Source organism: Diabrotica undecimpunctata, chromosome 3 (assembly GCF_040954645.1).
Source record: "Diabrotica undecimpunctata isolate CICGRU chromosome 3, icDiaUnde3, whole genome shotgun sequence".
NCBI classification, from domain to species: Eukaryota; Metazoa; Arthropoda; class Insecta; order Coleoptera; family Chrysomelidae; genus Diabrotica; species Diabrotica undecimpunctata.
The window spans coordinates 97,764,843-97,787,230 of NC_092805.1; the positions used below are offsets into that span (position 1 = coordinate 97,764,843).

At 30.8% G+C, this 22,388-nt stretch overlaps 1 protein-coding gene across 22 annotated transcripts in view; it reads right to left on the bottom strand.

Annotated features, from left to right (window-relative positions):
- lola (longitudinals lacking) overlaps positions 1-22,388 on the bottom strand; it is a 604,955-nt gene that overhangs the window by 230,849 nt on the left and 351,718 nt on the right. Inside the window, exon 5 of one of the 22 annotated variants that reach the window (XM_072526343.1) lies at positions 4,771-5,063. The exons of 18 other annotated variants lie outside the window; for them this stretch is intronic. In XM_072526343.1, coding sequence (XP_072382444.1) covers positions 4,786-5,063 — 278 coding nt within the window. In that variant the 3' untranslated portion in view covers positions 4,771-4,785. Of the gene's footprint in view, positions 1-4,770; positions 5,064-6,622; positions 6,905-11,923; positions 12,603-18,551; positions 18,996-22,388 lie in introns of those variants that run through there. 3 more of the 22 variants (XM_072526360.1, XM_072526348.1, XM_072526368.1) reach the window with 3 other exon arrangements.

The window sequence follows — 22,388 nt, forward strand, 5'->3', positions numbered from 1 at the left end:
CCAAATACTAATTTTGTTGATAATAATCATTGTACCATTTTTTTTTAAATATATCTACTAATAGCTAACGGCTGTTGTTTTATTTATTTTTAAATTTTTAGAGGACTTTCTCCCCTAAAATAGATGTTAAATATTAAGTAGAAGCATAAAACGATGTAATAAATTATAGATAAACTTATAAATAACATAAGTCTTGTGAAAAAGAGGAATGCTGATAACAAAACTAAAATTTTTGAAAAGTTTCCAGAATTTTGGCCACTAGTGTATAGCAATTATTTATGCTCAAGGTGCGTATGGTGCTAACACACTTGAACTGGATAAGTTGCAGTCGAAAACATGGGTACCTCCGACTTTTTCTTAAACCATGGCTCGTGATAGATTCCCGGAAATTATGAATTGTTTGCGTTTTAACCTAAAAAATCAAAGGAGCCAGCGACTTGGAACAGAAAAATTTGCTTTAGCCTCGCAGATACGGGATCCGTTTGTAAAGAATTGCATTCTTTCTTATAAACCTGGAGCAAACTTGACTGTTGAAGAACAGTTGTTTTCTACCAAAGTTCGGTGTAGATTTATTTAATACACGTCCAGCAGACCTGAAAAGCTTGCTATTCAGTTTTGTATGGCCGTGGATGTACAACCGATGTACTTCCTAAGTGGCTTTCTGTATATATGTAAAAACAAAACGTGCCCGTTGAGCGACAAGGGAACAAATGTAACTGCAGACAATTGTTTTACATCATTATCTCTTGCTGCAAAATTACTAGCTAAAGGAACCAGCACAGTCGGAACAATGAATCAATCATATTAGAAAGGAAGTTCCACCTTTCTCCACTATACCTACACAACGATCATTCTCAAACACGACGTGTATATAATGACTGCGTATCAAGGAAAAACAAGCAAAAAGTGTTCTTGCTAGGTTCAGTGCATCCTACGGTAGATATAGATAATGGCAATAAAAATATTCTAGAAACTGTCAAGTTTTATAAGAAACCGAAATTTGACATTAACGTGGTCAACCAAATGGTCAGAAAATATACCACAAATGCCATATTACGAGGATGGCCAGTACAACTACCTAAACCCTGGTTGCCATAAATGCATGCATTTTATACAATAAGGTAACAGGCAAAAAAGTTAGACATAGAGATTTTATCCTTCAGCTACGCAAGAGCTCCGTGATAAATACATTATGCAATATAGTTCAAGAACGAAAACCGAAGTAGTTGATCCATCAACATGCAAATCCTTTGCCACTAGTCGGAAACGACGCCAATGCGCTGTAGAAAAATGTGGAAATAAAACTGTTAATATTTACAAATAATGTCTGTGGAGTAACGTATGTGGAGAATGTTCTGCAAAAAAAGAAATAAGTTGCAAAAAATGTGTAAACACTATATAATCTCCATTTTTTAATTTTGTAAGGCATTTTGTCACAAAGGAATAAAATTTAGTAAAAATTTGTTTCATCCCAAGAGTCGAATTGATCAAGAGCCGCGGTTCTAGTGTTAAAACTTAGTGTTAAAACGTTAAAACGGTGGAATGTATATATGTCTAACTGTAGCTAGTGCATACTAAACATTACTTTTGATCCTCAAGTGGTAATATCACAGGTTGTCATTTTCAAGTAGATTTAATTTACAAATCTCAACAAAACAGTATGTAAATCATAATTAAAGGCATCATGTGACTAAATATTTAAATACTTGTTTATATACGGCGTCTAATTCGTAATTAATAGCAGAACTACAGAAAAATGTATTAAATGCTATAACGCTATTACGCTCTTCTTGGCCATAACGTAATATGCAGAGTAAGATACATATAAAACCAAAATGTAAAGGAAAAAATATAAAGTAAATCACATCAAACATAGTTTACAAAAATTTCCAATTCGAAAAAGCCAATGTGGCTTCTTCAGATGTTTATTCGTAAGTCTATTACATCAATTTGCGGCTGATTTGGATTATCGCTACAAACTTGATAGTCAATGTTCCGCTGGCGTACATATGAAGTTACGAAAGTGGCCTATTCTAATAGAGGAACTCTTTCTAAATTGAAACAAAGTATGTACCAAGAGCATTAAGTAGATGTATACGCCTGAGGACGACTATCTTGTTCGCTCTGAATCGCTCAAGGATATACACATCTATTGGTGCCCATGGTGGATACAAACTTTTATGTTATACTAGTTTGTTATCGTATTCACAATCTAAATATTCTTAAAAATTACAAAAATTTATCATAATACAGTAGGCAATACCGTCGTTAGGGTAATGATAAATTACCGACGTCAAATATAAATACTGCTGTCAGACCTAAAAAGTAAAAATGCAGAAAAGTTTTGAAATTCCCGATGACATCGTAAAAAAGGCGGAAAAGCAACACAAAACTTGCACAAAACGAGAGATGCATACGACAGAGAATACGGCAAATTACGAGTTCCTTATGGTCCAAATATTCAATGATAAAGAAGACTTTAATGGCAAATAAGAATATCAGCATCGCTAATTACCATAAGTTAAAGGATTATTTAAAGCAAGGATCAAAAGGACACCAGAATTAAGTCTAAAGTTCTATCTAGAGAAGATGTTTTAAAAGTTATTCAAGAAATACCGAGTGAGACGTTTTTAATGAACAAAGTTGCATTAATATTTGGTGTATTTGGTGGATGTCGACGGCAAGAACAGGGGAATATGCTAATTACTTACTTAGAAGTCATCAGTTTTTGCGGTACTCTTCCATTGGGTCTGGACGAGAATGAAAGAAATATTTTCTATGATCAATCAGAAGAAATACTGAATCCATCATAGAGTCTTAAGAGGAGGTGATTTTAATGCACGCGTGGGTCAATCCAAGAGGATATATAGCAATTTGGAACTATAAATAAAGCTGGATATGATAGAATTACCAACATCATTAGTTATGGGAAGTGTTAACACATTACGTCAAAACAAAGAAATCTTATTTTGACAAAAAAGCAATTTAGCGATCGGAGTCAGTAGTTAATAGCATGGGTCACCAAAATAATAAACGAGGACATTGTTTGACACTTCAAAAAAAGCTAAAGCAATTAGACCAGATGATATCACTGGGGAAGTGTGGATAGCTTTAGGAAAACCAAGTTGCCTAACAGGTTTATTTAATAGAATTATGGAAGTGGCACAAATGCCAGACGAATAGAGAATCAGTATATTAGTACCTGTTTAGAAAAACAAAGAGATATATAAAATTACTTAAGGACACTATGAAAATATGAGAGAGAGTTACTGATAGGCGGGTATGTGAAGAAACTGAAATATCCGAGAATCAGTTTGGTTTTATGCAATGCAGATCACTAACACATGCAATTGTATTATGAGGCAGCTGAAAGAAAAATATAAACATAAAGAAACATACACTGATATGGTATTTATTGACCTTGAGAAAGCATATGACAGAGTGATCCTCGAGAGATTCTTTGAATCGCTCAATAAGAAAGGAGTTCCCGGTAAATATTGTGAGAGACATATACGAAGAAGACATATTAGGACAGGTGTGGGAGAGATTGATAAATTTCATGTGAAAGTAGGATTGGTACTTAATCCCTATTTAGTCCTATTAGTGCTGGATCAGATTAAAAAAACACTACATTTTAATATTCTCTGGTGCATAATGTATGCTGACGTTGGTAGGAAATATTGAAAGGGATTGGATTTAGAACAAAAACTGGGACAGTGGAGAGAAAGTCTTGAGAAAAAACGTTTAAAACTTAGTAGGATAAAAAAGGAGTATTTGGAATATTAATATGAAGATATACTACAAATAAACTGATAACTTTGGATGGTGTAACCATTGTGAATAATAATAGTTTTAAGAACCTAGGATCGGAATTACAGGGCAATTAGCGAATAGATGGAGATAAACGCAGTAGAATTAGTACGGGAAGGATGAAGTGGAAGAAAGCGAGTAGTGTGTTGTGTGACAGAAGGATTTCAATGAAACTGAAAGAAAAATTGTATAAACTGCCATAAGACCGGCTATGGTGTACGAAACTGAATATTGGACAGTGCAAATTATTAGATAGATAAGTGGAGTGACAAAAAGAATTATATTAAGAATAAATACATTAGGGTAAGTCTGGAGGTGGCAGCAATTGAAACCAAAATAAAAAGCATAGGTTAAGATGGTTTGCGCATGTTCAACGTCAAAACGCTAATCATCCAGTATGATGAATTAGTCATTTGCAAGTTCCTGGAAGGAACAGAAGAGAAAGACCAATTAAAAACATGCAGCAGGCGCCTAGGTGGAAAATGTCGGTAAAGGAGAATAATATCATTAAAATTATGTACAAGTTTGTATATCAAGTGTTATTGTGTCAAAATCGCACCGAAAATGTTAATCCTATTATAATTAACAATTCGAAAGAGGATAGCGGGAACATTGATTATGACTATGAAACAGATGCTTATTAATACTGAAGGTAATATGTTTTTAATTTCTGATTGCAAAAAAAACTTTTAAGTTTAGTTTTTTTTGTCAAGAAATATGTACCACATACATATATAATCCCATAATTAATCCAAAACATTCGCATATTGATGAAACATACTCTTGTACAGAAATGTTAACAATTTGGAAGGTGTTGTCACCAAAAACTTGTGTTGCAGTTCAAAAAACCAACAAATTGTTTTAAACAAAACCATTAAATTAAGAGAAGCAAAGGCGCCATTTACCAGTCTTACAGAAATCTAGCTTTACTGTTTTATTCATATTTATTTTGATCTTTAACTGCGCTACCTCGACTCACTGCTGGTGTTTTCTAGTTTGTGACACCTGCCATTTGTTTCCCTCGTAAGTACAAATGTTTTTCTTAATTTCGAACTTATTCTGTATATCGTGTCTTCTAAGCAGATGTCGCTCGACGTGGGTTTTCTGATAACCCCTGTAGGCACAAATTGCGCACCCAAACCTTGGCAATTGTCCGCACTCGTATTTGATGTGTCTGGCTAGTGTTGACTTTTTGGCGTATATCTTAAAACATTTGGGGCAGTTATACTCGGGCGGGTCGAAAAGTATGTAACCTGAAAGTGTTTTGTTAAATAAAAAGAGACAAAAGAAAACAAACAAAATAAAATACAAAGTCTACGAAATAAAAAAATAAAACTATAATTAACCAAAAGTATTACATATTAAATACATTTCTCGTAATATTTAATCATCATGTAGAATATTTTGTTACGTAATATTTAATCATCATGTAGAATATATTGTTAGATATGTTGTTTGGAATATAGTTTAAACGTTTAGTTAATTTAATTTTGCCATTTATTGGTCACACATTTCTTTTAGTTAAATTTTACAAGAAAATCTCATCCAACCGAAATGGATTTTAGACATAGTGAAAAAAGTATTCGTAGTGATATATTATCAGCATTTAACACAAATAAAATATAGTAATATTTAATGACAAACTGGAGCTATTTTCGTAATAAGCTACATTTCTCAAAAATATTATTTTAATATATATTGTACTGTTTATTATATTTTATTGACAAACACATTAAGGGAAGGATACTTCTTATTATTAAGTTTAAATGTATATATTTTAATTTATTGATTTGCATGGAGAATAATTTAGCATGCAAACTTTTAAAACGATCATTAAAACCCATTATGGGCTAGCGTCCTATTTACAGGACACTGAAAATTTTATTCTTTTTCGATCTTTAAAATTTGTATGTAAAGAAATATTTACCATATGTAATTTATACTGTAGTAAACTGAATTATAATTTTAAATGTCTATTACCAATATGCTTTTAATAAAAAATTATAAACATTGGACACATTTGCTGACTTTGTTTATATTTATACATTTAATAAATAAGTTTCATATCGGCATCTCTTATCTTTTACTGGATTATTCTTCTTAAGTAATGTTTATTATAAACTTTATTCATGCATAAATCTCGGAAATATAAATTGTTGAATTGTCATTTTAAGTAATTTTACTGTCCTATAAATAGGACACTGGTACTTAGCGTTATCAAAAGCTGCATTTGTGTTTTCATTTTTTTTTACTTTTAATTAATTAATTATTGGTAAATTATTAGTAATTTTACTTTTGTATATATATATTTGGGAAAATTATTTCACGGTTAGTAACTAATATTTAATTTAAAATAATATTTATAAAACTAAAGTAAATAATTTTTGTTTTCCTATTAGTCTACACATTTATGATCTTTGCAGACGTGCCGAAATTTTTTAACAGATAAATATGAAGCCGATGATGATTTAATAGGAACAGCTTAAATAAAGAAACTATTATAATAAGTAAAAAACCCACCACCTTATGTTTACCTAAATTTTTAAATCAAAATCAATCACATTTGTTTGTCAAGATCAGATAAGCAAGGAAACAGATTATTTTTCAGAATATATTTAATAAAACTAGTCACTACCAATAAACTTGATTATAATATGATTCTTTTTATTTTCAGACTTACTACTTGCTTATTGGACCGTTCACGTTTAAAATCTAAAATGTCTGTAGCATTATTCTACATTATGATCAAATATTGTTGAAAGTAAGGAAACATCTAATACAAATAAAAATAAAATAAAATAAAATAATCAACTAAAGATACATATATATTTAAAAAAAAATTCAATAATAATTTTTTGTTCAAAAAGTAACTAAATCTGATGGTGGTCATGGAATTCTTTAAAGCACGGATACACGCACAGCCCCGGTTCACCAATACACTGATTGCAATGGTACCTAGTGAATCTTCTAACGTCCTTCTGTTGACACCATCTACACATCTTCCTGGCGGACTTATTTCCATATTCTTCCACGAATGGAATTCGTTCTAAGATATGTGGACCGGAAACGATTTGAAGATGATTATTTACGTTAACTAAAAAAGGTATATCTTAGGAAAAGATCACATAACATAATTGTGAAATACAAAAATTTTATTAGGTATCTTAATTTTTGATTGAAAAACAAAAACATGCATTCGATTATAAAACCCTCAAACTATTAAAGTAAAACCCGACTTTTGCAACCAGGAACAGAGAATCTGTCCTAAAAAGATGAGCCGTTACGAAATACCTCACACATGTGAAACATGGAAACTATTTTGCAGAAAAAATATGCATTAAAGAATTCTCTATTAGAGGAAACACATATGGCACAAATGAAAAATAAAATATTTGGTTGTTTAAAAGCAAAAAAACATACATATTTATTTGATATTAAAATTTGTTAAATATTCTCAGCAGTTACATTAGTTAATTCACTCGTGTTCTATTTTCACTGGTAAACCTTTAAATAAATAAAACATAGGCAGTATGTTCCAAAGAACAACATTAATTTATACGCTAAAGAGAATCAAATACGTAGTTAAGAAGTTCGCATTGTCAAGAGTCTCCACTGCAGCAGACAGCCTAACACGCCACATTTATGTTTCACATCAAGAAGTTAATTTTAGAATAGTTAGTAGTTTAGTATACTGATGATAAAATATTGGTTTTATTCCGATTTAAAAACAATGAAGGAAAAAATAATATAACAACCAAAAGTTATCAACGTACTCTTAGGTTCTTTTTTAAATTTTTTTATTTTTTAATTATAAATATTCAAGTTTTTGATTACCATTTTGACCTCAATGTCTTATTAATGAAAGTAAAATTATTATGTCCGTATTCCTTCTAGGCCAGTAAAGAAAAAAAAAACAGCTAAAAATCTTATGCGGGTTTTTGAAGGTTCTAAAAGGTATATGAGAGATAGCTGATAAGAAATCCTTGAAGACGTACAGCTGATTTTGCTTTGTTTTTTTTTAACAATCATAAAAAGTGAAAAAATAACTTTATGTCTATAAAACGTTTCGCATACATTTAAGAGAAAAATGGTTCAAAAAAAATTGTAGATCTTAAAAAGTTCTTTAATTTGCGAGTTTCTAAATTAAAATACATAAACAGTTGACCAAGATAATTTGGAAAAACAAACCTGATAACGTTTTTTGCATAATGACATATAACTACTTGAAATTACGGCAATTAATGAGTTAATGAAGTGTTCTAAATCAACCAAATAGTTGGAAGTTATTCAATTTGTTTATCCCGGAGAGCGATTATTTAAACAACTGGACTTGATTAAACAGTGACTCTACAGATATTTAACAGATCATAGTCGATTCTTTGAGGCTTCAATTTTTAAGATCTATTAAAAAAAATTCAACAGTTCAAACAGATCAAAATTGTTATTAAAAAAACCGTTTGAAAAAGGGCTGGCTTTTTAGCTCATAAACATTTACAATAAATTTTATATTTTTTATGTCTCACACTTGTAAGAAAGCTCACTGAGAAGATGGTGAAAAAACACACAATCTTTAAAAAAAAAGCCTCTATGACCAATACGAACCAATATAGCAACATTTTTTCTTAAAATCATATTTTAATTATTTATTGACATTAAAAGCTAAAAACTTAATATATTATAAACAAAGATCTAAATTTTACCGATTCATTTTATAGATTGCATATACCGAGAAGAAGTAAAAAGGTATAACCGATTTTACTCGTAAAATATCGCCTGTCCGAGCTTCGTTTTTTTTAGAATAAAACTTCAAATTGGAGAGCGCTGATAAAATTGCAATATCTCAGTTTTGTATGTCACATGTCACGCAGAAGCTTATTTTTTTTAATTGCGGTAGCTCGATAAAATAATAATAATTGCGCTATTTTGACTTCACGGAAAAATTGTAAAATCCCGGAAAAATCAAATAGTTAAATTTTTCCATAGAAAAGTAGAATTTTACTATTATCTCGTAAAAAATATTTAAATTTTACCGATTAATGTATATTATTTATAAATATATAATAATTATTTTTAATTCTTCGTGTAAAGTACAAAAAGATTCGTTTTAACATTTATTTTAAAACCATTTATCTATTCAGAGATTGTAAAAATTTCTTAAAAAATAAGTCGTTTCATATTTTAATTTATATAAATACATTTGGAGTATTAATTTATAATAAATATTATATACCTATTTATATAAATGATAAAGTAAGTAGTAAAATTTAAGAACTTTTTTATGGAAAGAATTAATTCCGGTTTTCCGATTTTTCCTGGAGTTAAAAATAGATCAGTACTTATTACTTTCTCAAGCTATCCCAGTTTAAAAAAAAACATGAATGATTTGCGTGCCATAAAAGGCGAGATATTGTAAATTTTTTTAGCGCGTTTTAATTTGATGTTCGGAAAGTTCTCCCCTCAACGTTAACCTTTAACACCTATATATATATATATATATATATATATATATATATATATATATATATATATATATATATATATATATATATATATATATATATACCATCAATAAGTTGGATCGTAAAATCCAGAACACGACTTAATAATAATCTGTTCAATTTTCAGCTCTTAATAAACAAATGCTATTTTGGATCCTATTGATCATAGAAGGTTTTGTTTTTTCACCATCTTTTCAGGGAGCCGTGACCCTGCCTACTTACAAGCGCATGACAAAAAAAATATTAAAGTTATTATTTGTTGATAAGCTAAAAAGTCAGCCATTTTTTAAACGGTTGTTTTAATAGCAATTTTGATAAAGTGTTGAATTTTTCTTAATATATCTTAAAATTAAAGCCTCAAAGAATCAATTAACCTGCCAAATATCTCTAGAGTCACTGTGTGCACAAGTAAATTTGTTTAAATGATCGCTATTCGGGACAAACAAGTGGAATAACTTACAAACTATTTGGTCAATCTAGCTGAAGTTTAGCACACTTTAATAACTTATTAATATAATAATATAATAAGTTATTAAAATTTAAAAATTACAGAAAAAATAAGTGTTTTTCGCAATTATCTCAGTAAAAAACTTTTTAAGATCTACAACTTTTATTTAAACTATTTTTCTCTAAAATGTATAAAAAACGTTTTATAGTCAAACATGATTTTTCACTTTTTATGATTGTCATCAACTATCCCTGATATACCTTTTAGATACTTTAAAAACCTGTATAAGATTTTTTCGTGAAATCGATGATTTTTTCACCGTGGGGTATTATGGCAGTGGCCAACCACCGCTTGAGCTGGTTTCTTATCTTCGTAGTACAATACAATCCTTCATATCCGGCATCAATTACTGGGCAGTCTTTCGGATTTACTGGTTTTATGATGAAATGATCCTATTTCATACAATATGTCGTACGACAGAATAATTTTTCTGAACATTCGAAAAATTTGATAGTAATTTATACACAACTTAATAGCACTGCAGTACTTACAAAAAATGGGGAAAAGGACTTTAATACCATATTTATTATGCATGCTAAGTACTAACGCGGTACAAAACAAATTATTTTAATGGTTTTCAATATATTTTAAAAAAAGACTATCAAAAAACTTAACGAAACATCCTACAGAACAACAACTGGCAAGATTTTCCTAAAGAATTTTGAGTTCAAAGTTTTTATTATGTCAGTAGTTGCTTTTGTGTAGTTTTTTTTTTGATTTTTTAAATTGTATGATTTTGTGGCTTCTACGTTGTAACGATCCAAAAAACTTATAACGTTTTAATTCACGTATTTCAAATTACATGCAGGCAAGGCATCTACGTAATAAAAATCTTCGAAGAAAATCACTTTAAGTGCAAAATAAAATAAACCAAAATTTAAACTTAATTTAAACTTTAATTTATTTTATTCAGCCCAAATTGCGTTGTAAAAAATCTTAAAAAATACCGCTTAAATTCCGAACGGAGAGGTGTATTATGAATGTTTGTTTATACAGTCCTAATTACTCCGAATAAATCGTTACTTTAAATATCTCATAAATTAATATTTAACGCTTTAATTTCAAACGCGAAAACATATTTTGAGTATTTGTTTACAATTGAAATCGTGAGAAGGAATCTTTTTCTAAGAGTCACTTTTAGTCTGATCAACGAGGAGACCGGCCAGTTGTCCACTGGTCGTTACCGGCTTTTCGCCGTATAAGCAATTGTTTTGCTTAAGTGCTTGAAAACGTCTTTATCTTTGGAAATCAATTGTATCTTTGGACAGTAGTGTTAGTGACAGTATGCAGTCAATAATACGAGGTAAAACACAAGTAAAAATTAATTAATACAGAATGGGTCATCTTTAATTGCAGTAGTCCACATTGCCTACTAAGATAGAGCCCACAAGTCAGTGAAAGTTTTTATCATTTTTTATGCATTCTGCAACAGCAAATTAAATAACTATGCTGAATATTTCTGTTTGGTGGTCAATATGAAAACTAAACATATCTCATTATTTTTCATCCATATGTACCTAGTGCACTGCAGTGTTAGTGTTTTTTGAAGAGGTACACCCTGTAATTTTTTTGTATGTTTTATCATCATATAATTATGACTCAGGCAAATTTTATATTTAAGTCATAGGGGGAAATTAATATTTAATCAAAAATATGGTATTTTTGATTTTTCTAACAACCTTCTTTTCTATTGGACCACTTATAAATAAATGCTAATAGGTTTGCTTAACGAAAAAGCAAGGTAAGCGTAATTGTTTGCGATTAGTTGTTTATATGTGTATTTTGGTTTTGAGTTTTCTTAATCTTTCGAAGAAAGACAAATTGGAGCAATTTTTGGCAAATTATTTATCGTGTATTGTTTACTTAATATTTCTGGTTTAGTATAGTCGCTATCATCTCCTAATTTTTCTTTTTTTTTTTCATTTTTCTTTTGTTGATGTGCTATTAAGAATGATCCAAAGAACCACGCCCACATCTCCTCCGATTCTAAGCAATTCTTAGTCTCGTTCATTTTGAGTACTTCAAACACTGTCTATCGTTTGTTGTGTTACAATGTAGACAGTCAAATAAACATATTTATATATGAGGACTATTCAAAGAAAATAAATAATTAGAAAAAATCTATTTTTAGCATAAATTTTTTTGTAAATACATAAAATCATGACGACAAAAAGAAATAACAGTTAACAAAAACTAACTATAAACAACATGAAGTAAAAAACACAAAAACAAACAAAAAATTGAAAGTAACTGGTTAGTATTTTAATGATTTTGTGATTTATGAGTGGCTTTAAGAAACGACCTTAATACATCTTCTAAATATGTAAGGTGTATAAGCGCAATAATCCGGCATTTAAACACTTAAAATGCGAATAGAGTTTAGATTTTAGACTCATGGTTTGAAAGAAACTTCAACGTTGATAAATCCTGGTAATATTCACGTCAATTTATCCGTATTGCAAATACATTATAAAGGATATTTAAGCTTACAATGTGCTAGTCGTTACTTTCCATAAATCCTTTGTTACATTTTTTAGCTTCTGGTCAAGGTAATATAAAGTAACTATCATCGTCAACAACTCTAACGAAATATTTAGCACCACTTACAGGACTGGGTGAATGTTTGCTCATATAATGTTTCTTTATTTCATAGGTACGTTTGCTGTAAAAATCGCAAGATATACATTTGAAAGATTTGGTACTCATGCAGTCAAATTTTTGATGGTAACTTAAGGCTTTCAAATTCTTGAATTCTTTGAGGCATCTCTGACATATTTCACGAGGACCTGAAAATAACATTCGTTGATTTCGATTTTACAAGTAAATGCATAAAAACTTTGTATAAATAATATTTAAATGTATGTATAAATAATATTTAAAATATTTCTACAAAATGGGACAAAATATTTACACAACAATCTATTCCAAAACAATATAGAAACTTAATGTTTTTGGATATAAATGACCATATCCATAAAAATGTTTACAAATGATATGTGAAATGTATAGATGGGTTAATTTTCGGATTACGCATAACCCAAGTAAATGGCAACTTTGTTGGCTCGTTCAGATGCTAAGCGGGATATAGACCAGACAAATTTACAAATAGAAAGCCTTTTTTGTGACACTCTTTGATACAGGTATCTAACAACCGCCATTTTGATACAGCCGATTTTGGTAATAAAAATATGTAATAAAAAAATATGCAAAATATTAAACAGATATGCGTACGCTATACATTGCAGATCAGTAGAAAGTGGATCCCCTTGTCTTATTCCTCTTGTAACGAAAACAGATTTGACATATTTCCTTCTATGACCATTCTATTGTTTGTACTTGTTAGCGACATTTTCAATAATATTATCAACTTTTTTGATATTCCTAAATATTGTAGAGCTTTATACAACGTTTCCCAATCGATAGAGTCATACGCCTGTTTAAAATCAATGAAGAGCATGTGGAGTCCTAGGTTTTGTTCGTAACTGTTATTAATTTTTGGTACACTGTCGATCTTTCTACTCTAAACCCTCCTAGGTATTCCCCTATTATGCCATTCCGTATTTTTTCAATCTATTACGTATGATCTTTGCTAATATTTTATACACAACATGCAGTTGTGCTATCCCTTTGAAATATTCACAAAGGGTTCTGTTACCTTTCTTATATATTGGGCAAATTAAGGCATTATTTCATCTCTCTGGCATTTTCTCATCTCTCTGCATACTCAGTATAAAATTACATAGCTTTCTTTGCAGTGTGACCCCTCCTTCCTTTAAAATTTCCGCCGGGATTCCATTCTCCCCTGCGCTTTTACCATTTATAAGCCGTTTTATTGTTTCATTTATTTCCTGTTTTGTTGGTTCCTCTACATAATCCTCATCATTATCCTCTGATTGGCCCATTGCCTTATTTGTTTGCATCTGTTCTTCATTATTTAGCAGTTCTTCAAAATATTGTGCCCATCTGTTTAATTTCTCTGCAGTAGAAACTGTTTGTGTGAAGTTGACGAATATCATTTATTTAGTTTTCCATTATTAATCCGTATGCACTGCAATTTTTCGTGAAATTGCTCAAGGTCAGATAAAGTTCCTGCTAGTAGTATTGTGCTCACAGAAACCTGCATAACATTACGATTGTTTCATTACTATACTTGCTATCTCTCATCCAGTAGATACGTAAAAAATATCTATGGATATCTACACGTTAATCGCTAATTGGAAAAGATTCTTCTGCTTCCCCTTTATAAGCAATTCTGCTTGTTCATTGGCGGACTAATACCACTATGGAAGGTTGTCACTGCATCTTTTGCACGGTCGTCCGATATTTCTACCGATTGGTGACGTATCCCTTGCTATTTGGATGACTACGTTCGGCTCGCGGAGATAAGAATACGGCCGATCGACAAGACCCTGCCTGTCGTAAGAGGCGACTAATGGGTAGGAATCGAGAGGTGGAGAGTCGTCGCTTGAGGTGTCGGGTTTGTAGAAACGCACTCGAGACGTTTAGGCGTCACGGTCACCGGTCTACATTCCTAGTATCCGAGGCGAGACTTTCGGGGACTACTCTACTCTCATTCCAAGAGAACCAGGCGAGGTTGAATGAGCTGGGCCCGTACATACCTCTTTTGGCTTTACACCACCAATCGTGGTGTCGGTGCCCCGACACGTACCCGCCTGGAGATTTAAGAGTGGTAGAGCAGAGATCTTCGGCGGCAACCTGTCTACGTGCGAGGTGGAAATTCCTCTGCCTGCGTCACCTGTCCGCCCGTGGGAGGGGATAACGGATGGGTGAGGTAATCGTAACACAGGTACTACGGGAGAGGTGGAGCCCCACGATGCGTACGCGTATGCGTATGTGTCGTGTGCCTTCATTTTGGTGTCGGACTATTAGGGGCAGTGGAGGCGCTAACGGTCGTATGCTGAAAGGCCAGGTAGACCAGGGCCCTGCCAAATTTTTATTTGAAGGGCACAAAGCTATAGCAATGCTATTTGGATGACACAGGTCTTTCCCATTCTGCTTGTGTAGTTTTTCCATTATTTTTGTTGCTATTTAATGCCCTTTCGTTTATATACTGTATGTTACATGTTCTTCTAATGTCTTCACTTATCTTTTGATCTCTCAGTGTATTTCCTCATTTCCTGAGTTCTCTAATTGGAAAAGATACAGCCTCTTTTTATGCAGCACGCATCTCAGTACTAATATATGTAAGTACAGTGGCAATATTGGTTAATTAAGAAACCTTTGTGTCTCTCAGTTCATTTTTCGAAAACAAAGTTGATGAATCACATTGGCAGAAAAATGAATGAGTTTGCATTAAATATATCCCAGTACATTAGTGGACGTAAATCATAGTAACCAGTGAAACTACGTCGAAACTCACTAGTCTAACATTTGGTCTTACTGTGATTTTCTTCATTATCTCGATAAAACTGCTAAAATCTCTGTTGTGAGTTTCAGACCAGCCAATGAATGGTTTTAGTAACTACATAAAATATGAGCGATGTTCAAAAAGGCTACCGAAATTCAGATTAATTTTAATCATAAAAAAGACGATCTCCATCCGTACCGAATGTGAATTGGCGCACTACAAAATCTCTCCCCATGGAATATTCGAGGAAAACCATCATGTTCCGATAGAGTACGAGTGCTGTTATATCAGAAACATCAGTAAGAAACGATTCTAGACCACGGCATATAACCCCGAAAACAATGTACGATTATAAAATTAAAATAAGGAAAAATGTATGTCAAAATAATATGAACGAACTAGGGGTAAAGGGAAGGTAAAGGTGAGTAAACCAAACTAAAATTTCTAACCACAAAATTGGAAATGCAAATTAAGAATCAGCTTAGCTTCATTAATCCATAAATTAATTTACTATCTTTACTACACATTATTATCAATAAAACCACAGTTTTGCTAAGTTACATATTTATTGCAAAAACGGTATTTTTTTATTATGGAAATTAAAAACATGCCGCGTTAGAGCATACTTGGAAGTATACTTATTGGGACACATGTCACATTCAAAATGTTTCTCCCCGCAGTATTTGAAATGATATTTCCAATTTGCTTTGTACTTATAGCTTCGCCCACATTTTAAACATGAGTAAGCTGTGAAAAAAAGTAAGTGTTAGCTGTGACAAAGGAGATATATATATATATATATATATATATATATATATATATAATATAAGAACCTGCATAAATTAAAAATATCATGCATAAGATGGTATAATATTTTATTTTAATTTTGAAAGGTACGGAATGATGTTCAAGTACGATTACTCGAAATTACAAATAGGTATTTTTGATGAATATTAATGATACAGTAGATAAAAAAATACGGTATTTGGTCACAATATCTGTAAAGCAATTTTGCATTTATTGAAAGAGAGAAAAATAAAAAAAAAAGTTTCTGTTTAAAATGCTTGCTTGAGAATTGAATCAAAACAATCATTTGAATGTATAACTCTCATATGCTGACCAAGATTAGATTTCTGTTTGGCTCTGTATTCGCAAAAGGCACATTCAAAGGCAGGTATACTTCCACATTCGTATTTTTTGTGTCTCCATAGTGACCTTTTAATTTTGTAAACTTTACCACACATGTCACAGCTATGCCCATCTGGAAAAATAATAAAATAAAAAAAATTTTGGAAATGAACAATGCTCCCAAATCCCCAAGTCTCTAATTTGTCTATTATTTATATTAAAGGCCAAAATGTACTCTTATCAACGATTTCGTTATATGTATTTAGTTTTTTTTTTTTCGTTAGATTTCTTTAACATCTTTAGACGAAAGCTACAATAGTGTTACAAAACGGTGAAATTATATAACTTACACAATAAGATAAAACACTTATTTGTGTGAAGTTGCAGCAAAAAGTTGTGAAAAAAAATCTCGACATGTTCATTGGAGTGAATAGAAAAAAATGGACAAATATCCTGTGTAAAACTTCCTTAAATTATACACCACCCAGACAATCTAAGTTTATATTTAATGTGGCAATTTAAAAACTATGTATTTAATTAACAAACATTTAAGGACAATTATTAAAATACACATAATAGGACGAACACATTATGAAGTTATCACTTTTGAAGCCACATTGTCAATGAATGAAATACCTTAAGGTGATAACGGCTTATTAGTAGTTTGATCCGGAAGTGTCTGTCGTCGTTGATTGAATATTTGGATTATTCAATCAATGCTGTCATAGAACAATGACAGTTTTCGGTTGAACAGAAAAGTTATATTTAAAATATGAAAATTATGTTGAGATCAATCTAAGACAAATTTTGTTATTGGTTGTTATATATAGAAAATAATAACTTTTGTTTTGTTAATAATTTTTTTTGTAATTTTTACTATAACAGATCTACTGAGCTTCCTCAGACTAATCAATCACCCTGTATAAAGAACCTATATAAATTAAAAATATGGCCGGAATGATGTTAAGTACGATGACTCTTACAAATGTTATTTGATCAATTGTAAACTTAGTAACTAGTCCGATCAAAAAATTCTTTCTAAAAAAAAATGCATCCTTACCGTATTCAAATGCACCATAAACTAAATAATGATAAAATTCAGAAAAGAATAATACTGTTTAGCGAATGGTTCTTGGAAAAAAATATAGAACAAAGAGATGTTTTTGATTATAATTTACAAGGAAAATAAATTTCCTGTAGTCGGCTGTAAACCATAAATCACAAAAATTTTATTTAAAAAAATTCTTTATAAAAGGTATAATAATACAAAAGAACCCTTTCGGGTTACATCACAGAACGTTTTCGGAAATTTTATTCCATTATGAGTGCTTTTATTAGGTATACATAAGTAAGGCCACTATATATAAAGGTTAAAAACCTTTAAATATTGTTAAATTAGTTTGAAATTACATTGTTGTGGATAATATTATAGGATGTTTAAGTTTTAAATTTTAAATTTACTTCATGGCAAACTCCGTTCGCCGGCCCTAAGGCGAGTATATATGAGGATCTGTAGGTAGCAACACAGTGACGAGTGCAAGCGCAGCCGTTATATTGAAACAGCCGCAATTTAATTGTTTCGTACTGTTTTGATCAATAATGGGTGGGAACGCAGTACTATCTCCACAATTAAATCAATCATCGAAAAAAATCCGTAATAGTGCTTCATTTATTTATCAATACATTGAAACTCATAATTTTACGCAATTAAAAGGTGGCTCAAATGTCATGGACGTCCACAAAAAGAAAAAAAGTAAGTTGATTAAGAGGTTAGACACCGATACTGATTTACTATACAAACATCAGTGGCGCACCCAGAAGGGGGTTTTAAGGATTAAACCCCCCCCTCCCCAGGGCACTATTCCGACACTGTTACTCACAAATTTTAAGGACTTAAAATGGTGGAGGTAGCATAAAAAAAAATTCGGTGCCCAACCAAAACCCCCCCCCACAGGAAAATTCTAGGTGCGCCACTGACAAACAGTATCTATAATATTTTATTGTAATTAATTATGTCAATCGATTTTCATTACTTGTACATGGTTTATTACATGTTACCATTTAGGCTCAAATATCACTTTTGTGATCCATCACAAACTAGCAAAAAGTGTAGACATAAATAAAGTGTATTAAGTAATGTTTATATAGTTAAATTGTTTATTTAAAATGACAAATATCCCACAAACCCAGGAATTAAAAAAGTTTATATTTAAAAATTCAGGGTTAGAAATAAAATACATTTTACCTGCATAAATTGAAAATATCATTATTTTATTTTTGAAAAGGCCGGAATGATATTCGTTCGATGACTACATTAAAAACAGTTATTTGATGAATATTAACGATACAGTAAATAAAAAAATACGTTATTTGGTCACAATGTCTCTAAAACAATTTTGTATTTATTGTAAAACAGAAAAAACGATACGTTTTAAAAATGATTTGGTTCTGATCTTCATTATTTTATTGTTTCATCTCTATGTAAATGATTGCTTGAGAATTGAATCAAAACAATCTTTCGAATGTACTCTCATATGCTGATCAAGATGAGCTTTCTGTTTAGCTCTGTATTCGCAAAAGGCACATTCAAAGGCAGGTATACTTCCACATTCGTATTTTTTGTGTCTCCATAGTGACCTTTTGATTTTGTAAATTTTACCACACATGTCACAGCTATGCCAATCTGGAAAAATAATAAAATAAAACCAAAATTTGAAAATGAATAGTAATCTGCTATATCCCTCTCTACTTTGTCTATTCTTTATATAATAATTACGACAGTATATATTTGAGATAATTTAGAGTATATACATTATCTATCAAAAACAAGATTCTTAGTCTAGCAAGCCAAAATTCGTGGCAGAACTTCAGAACCTCGACAACTTTTGAGGTGAGAAGAAAATAAGCTGCGCTAACTAGGCCTATTTAATCGACAAAATTTACGAATTTATTAGTTTTTTTGAAGTTAGAGAACATTGAAATTCATGTCCTCCTGTTTTGTAGAAAATTTGCTCATAAACTTCTGCCATTTATTTTTTACACTTACCCGGTTTTTCCATCCATATATTCCATTATGTCAAAAGTATCTACGTTTTGCGGATCATATTAAGATTTGTGAATTATGCACAGTGTAAGATTAAGACGATCCTTTTGTGAGCTCTCTCCCTGAAAGGATCGATGTTTATACGATTTTATTTAAATTGTTGATGTATATATACGCTGAAAAAACCGTCTGGAACCAGCCATATATCTGTCAACGGATATTTTATATGAATATAAAATACGCTTGGTTTCCCCAGTTGGAGCTTGTATGTGGTATAGAGTCTAGTTAACAGCCATAATCTTTGTTTACTCTAATGTATGCTGGATTTTTTGCTCTTTTGCCACCAATATCAAATTGCGCTCAATCATTCATATCAGTACACCCGTCTATTGGTGAAATAATATCTAATACTTTATATATTATACTTTATAATTACTTATCTAATAATTTGCTTCAATATGCATTACATTTTTTGTATTATGTAAAAATCAGTGGATTCCACACCTTAATGTTAAATGGAAAAACATGAAAAAATAAATCATTGCTACTCCTCAAAAATTTAATAGACATTTAATAGATTTTATGAATTCAGAGAGACCTGCAAAATCCGTTCTGAGTGAACGTAAAGAGCTTTCTCTTTTTTCGGCACCGAAAGTTTAAATACAGAGTCATCTCGAAGGAGCACATGAAGCGAGAGACAATTACCATCATTGCCGTATCACCTTTAATAATATCTGAACAAAAGGAAGATAAAACAACAGGAAAAAATAATTGGCGAGCACAGAGTATAAACCCAGATAACAATATAACGTTTGGTTAGTTGTTACATATGTGTCTGGCTTTGTTTATCTATAGATCTCATAGAAATACAAAACCTAATATTTTTAATGAATTTATGTATTTCAGATTTTATATACAGGATGATCAACTTTTCTGACGAGGTCGGTTTTATCTGTTATTTTAAGAGATTTAAAAAAAACCTATTTAAAACAAATACAACCGGTCAAAGTTGACCGGCATTTGCGGCGAAGTTATAAACAATATGATGATAATCTTTATTTATTACCTTTTTATTTATTATTATTATTATTTCGGAGCTCTTTCTCGATAAAAATTTTCATATCTTCAAGATATTTATAACATACATTATAATAATAAAAACCATTGGTATTCTGGACTTTCAGTAAAGCAATTTTGGTGCAAAATAAATGCTTTAGTTTTCTTATAAATAAATAAATTTATTTATACTTTAGTCGTCAGAGACGAAAATACCACTGAACCTTTAGAAATCATATGAACAATCTGAATTTTTCTGAGAATGTTAATTTTGGGACCCCAAAATATATGCAAAAAAGCTTACTGTTCCTACCACTGACTTCCCCCCAAAAACCACCCACCTCTTAGAAGAAAAAACGGAATACATCGATTTATCAAAAATCTGTGCGCCATAGAAAAAAATATGTTAAATCAAAAACTGCAGCTGATACAATTTTGGACAAAACTGATCATACGTGATCACTCGTCACTAATTTACCATAACAGTTTTAACTATGTTTTCTTAAACATTAAATAATAATCCTTGTATCGGCAAGTAAGTAATATTTCTTAGTTATTTATTTATTTAATTTCAATTTTACTAGATTGTTTTTTTGACTTAAGTTTTACTTTGTGTATTTAATCAATTTTAAAAGTCATATTTAATAATCAGACACATATAACATTGCCATAATTACTGTATATTGTGTACCAGACAGTACCCTAATACGGGTTTTTATAATTTCAGTAATTAGTTTACAATGTACCGTTGACCTGAAGATGCATAGCAAATTATAGTATGCGAAACAGGTAGTTGGTGGTAGAATAAATTTATTGTGAGTAAGTATTATTCTTATTTCTTTTTACCTATTTCAAATGTACTCACACAGACAAAATATTCCAGATTATTTAAGTAATAATCTTTACACCCAAGGTAGGAAAAGAGGAACTCTCTTCGAAGTAGTTTTTGACCTCGACAGACGAAATAACTAGCTTATGTTTATTGACCATATGACTTTTCAGATTTGCTTTCGAACTGCACACATGTTTGCATACCTAACACCGTAACTTAAGTTTATTAAGACAACTAAAAAGCATGTGGTACTTCATGCTGCACTTAGAACTGTAGCGTTTATACGCATAAAACATAAAACTAAAAAAAATCGGTTGCCTGTAAAGTCGGTTTTACGGGCGAAGATTTTACGTGACAACGTCTTTTTCTCGGTAGAATATTTATTGATATGAATATTATTAAATTGCACAATAGGAACAAGGAATTGCCGCTATAAACTCAGTTTCTTAACTTTTGTGTCAATCTAACAATTAATCAATCAATCATAGTTTACGATAATGAAATATTAGTGTACAATTATTTACCTTTATTGTTGTAGTTGTTGTAAATGACGAATCTACTCACGAATTGAAGACAAATCTCACGATCTCACGATTAAGGTCTTACATCTTACGATTTTTAAATTTTTTTTAAATTTCAAGTGTTTCTAATAAAATGCATGGGAGGAAATCAGCTTTTTTTAGATTGTCACCTTGAAATATCCATAAATTGACTGTATTTTTGTATCAAAGTGGGCTACTCCAATTAACTCAATTAATATACACAAAATAATATAAACAAAGCTTAAAAGGTTCTTTATGCTTTGAAAGTGGTTTATAAACAACTGAATTGTAATGTATATTTTAACGCCTTTAATAAATATGAAGTATAGACTAAATTTTGTGTAAAGAACAAACATTCAACAGACCTAATAGTAAAAACATATTGATTTAAGTGTGAATTTGAGATAATGTGCTGACAAAATGTTAAATCCTAAGAACACAAAATTATGTTTTTATGTATATTCATTATACTTAATACTCTTGGGTAAAATACCTCATATCATATATGTCTTTAGACACAGTTAATAATTTTCATTGAAGTTTAAACTATAAAGAATGTTTACAATCATTGCTCAATATTAAATGGAAAAATCCATAGCAATA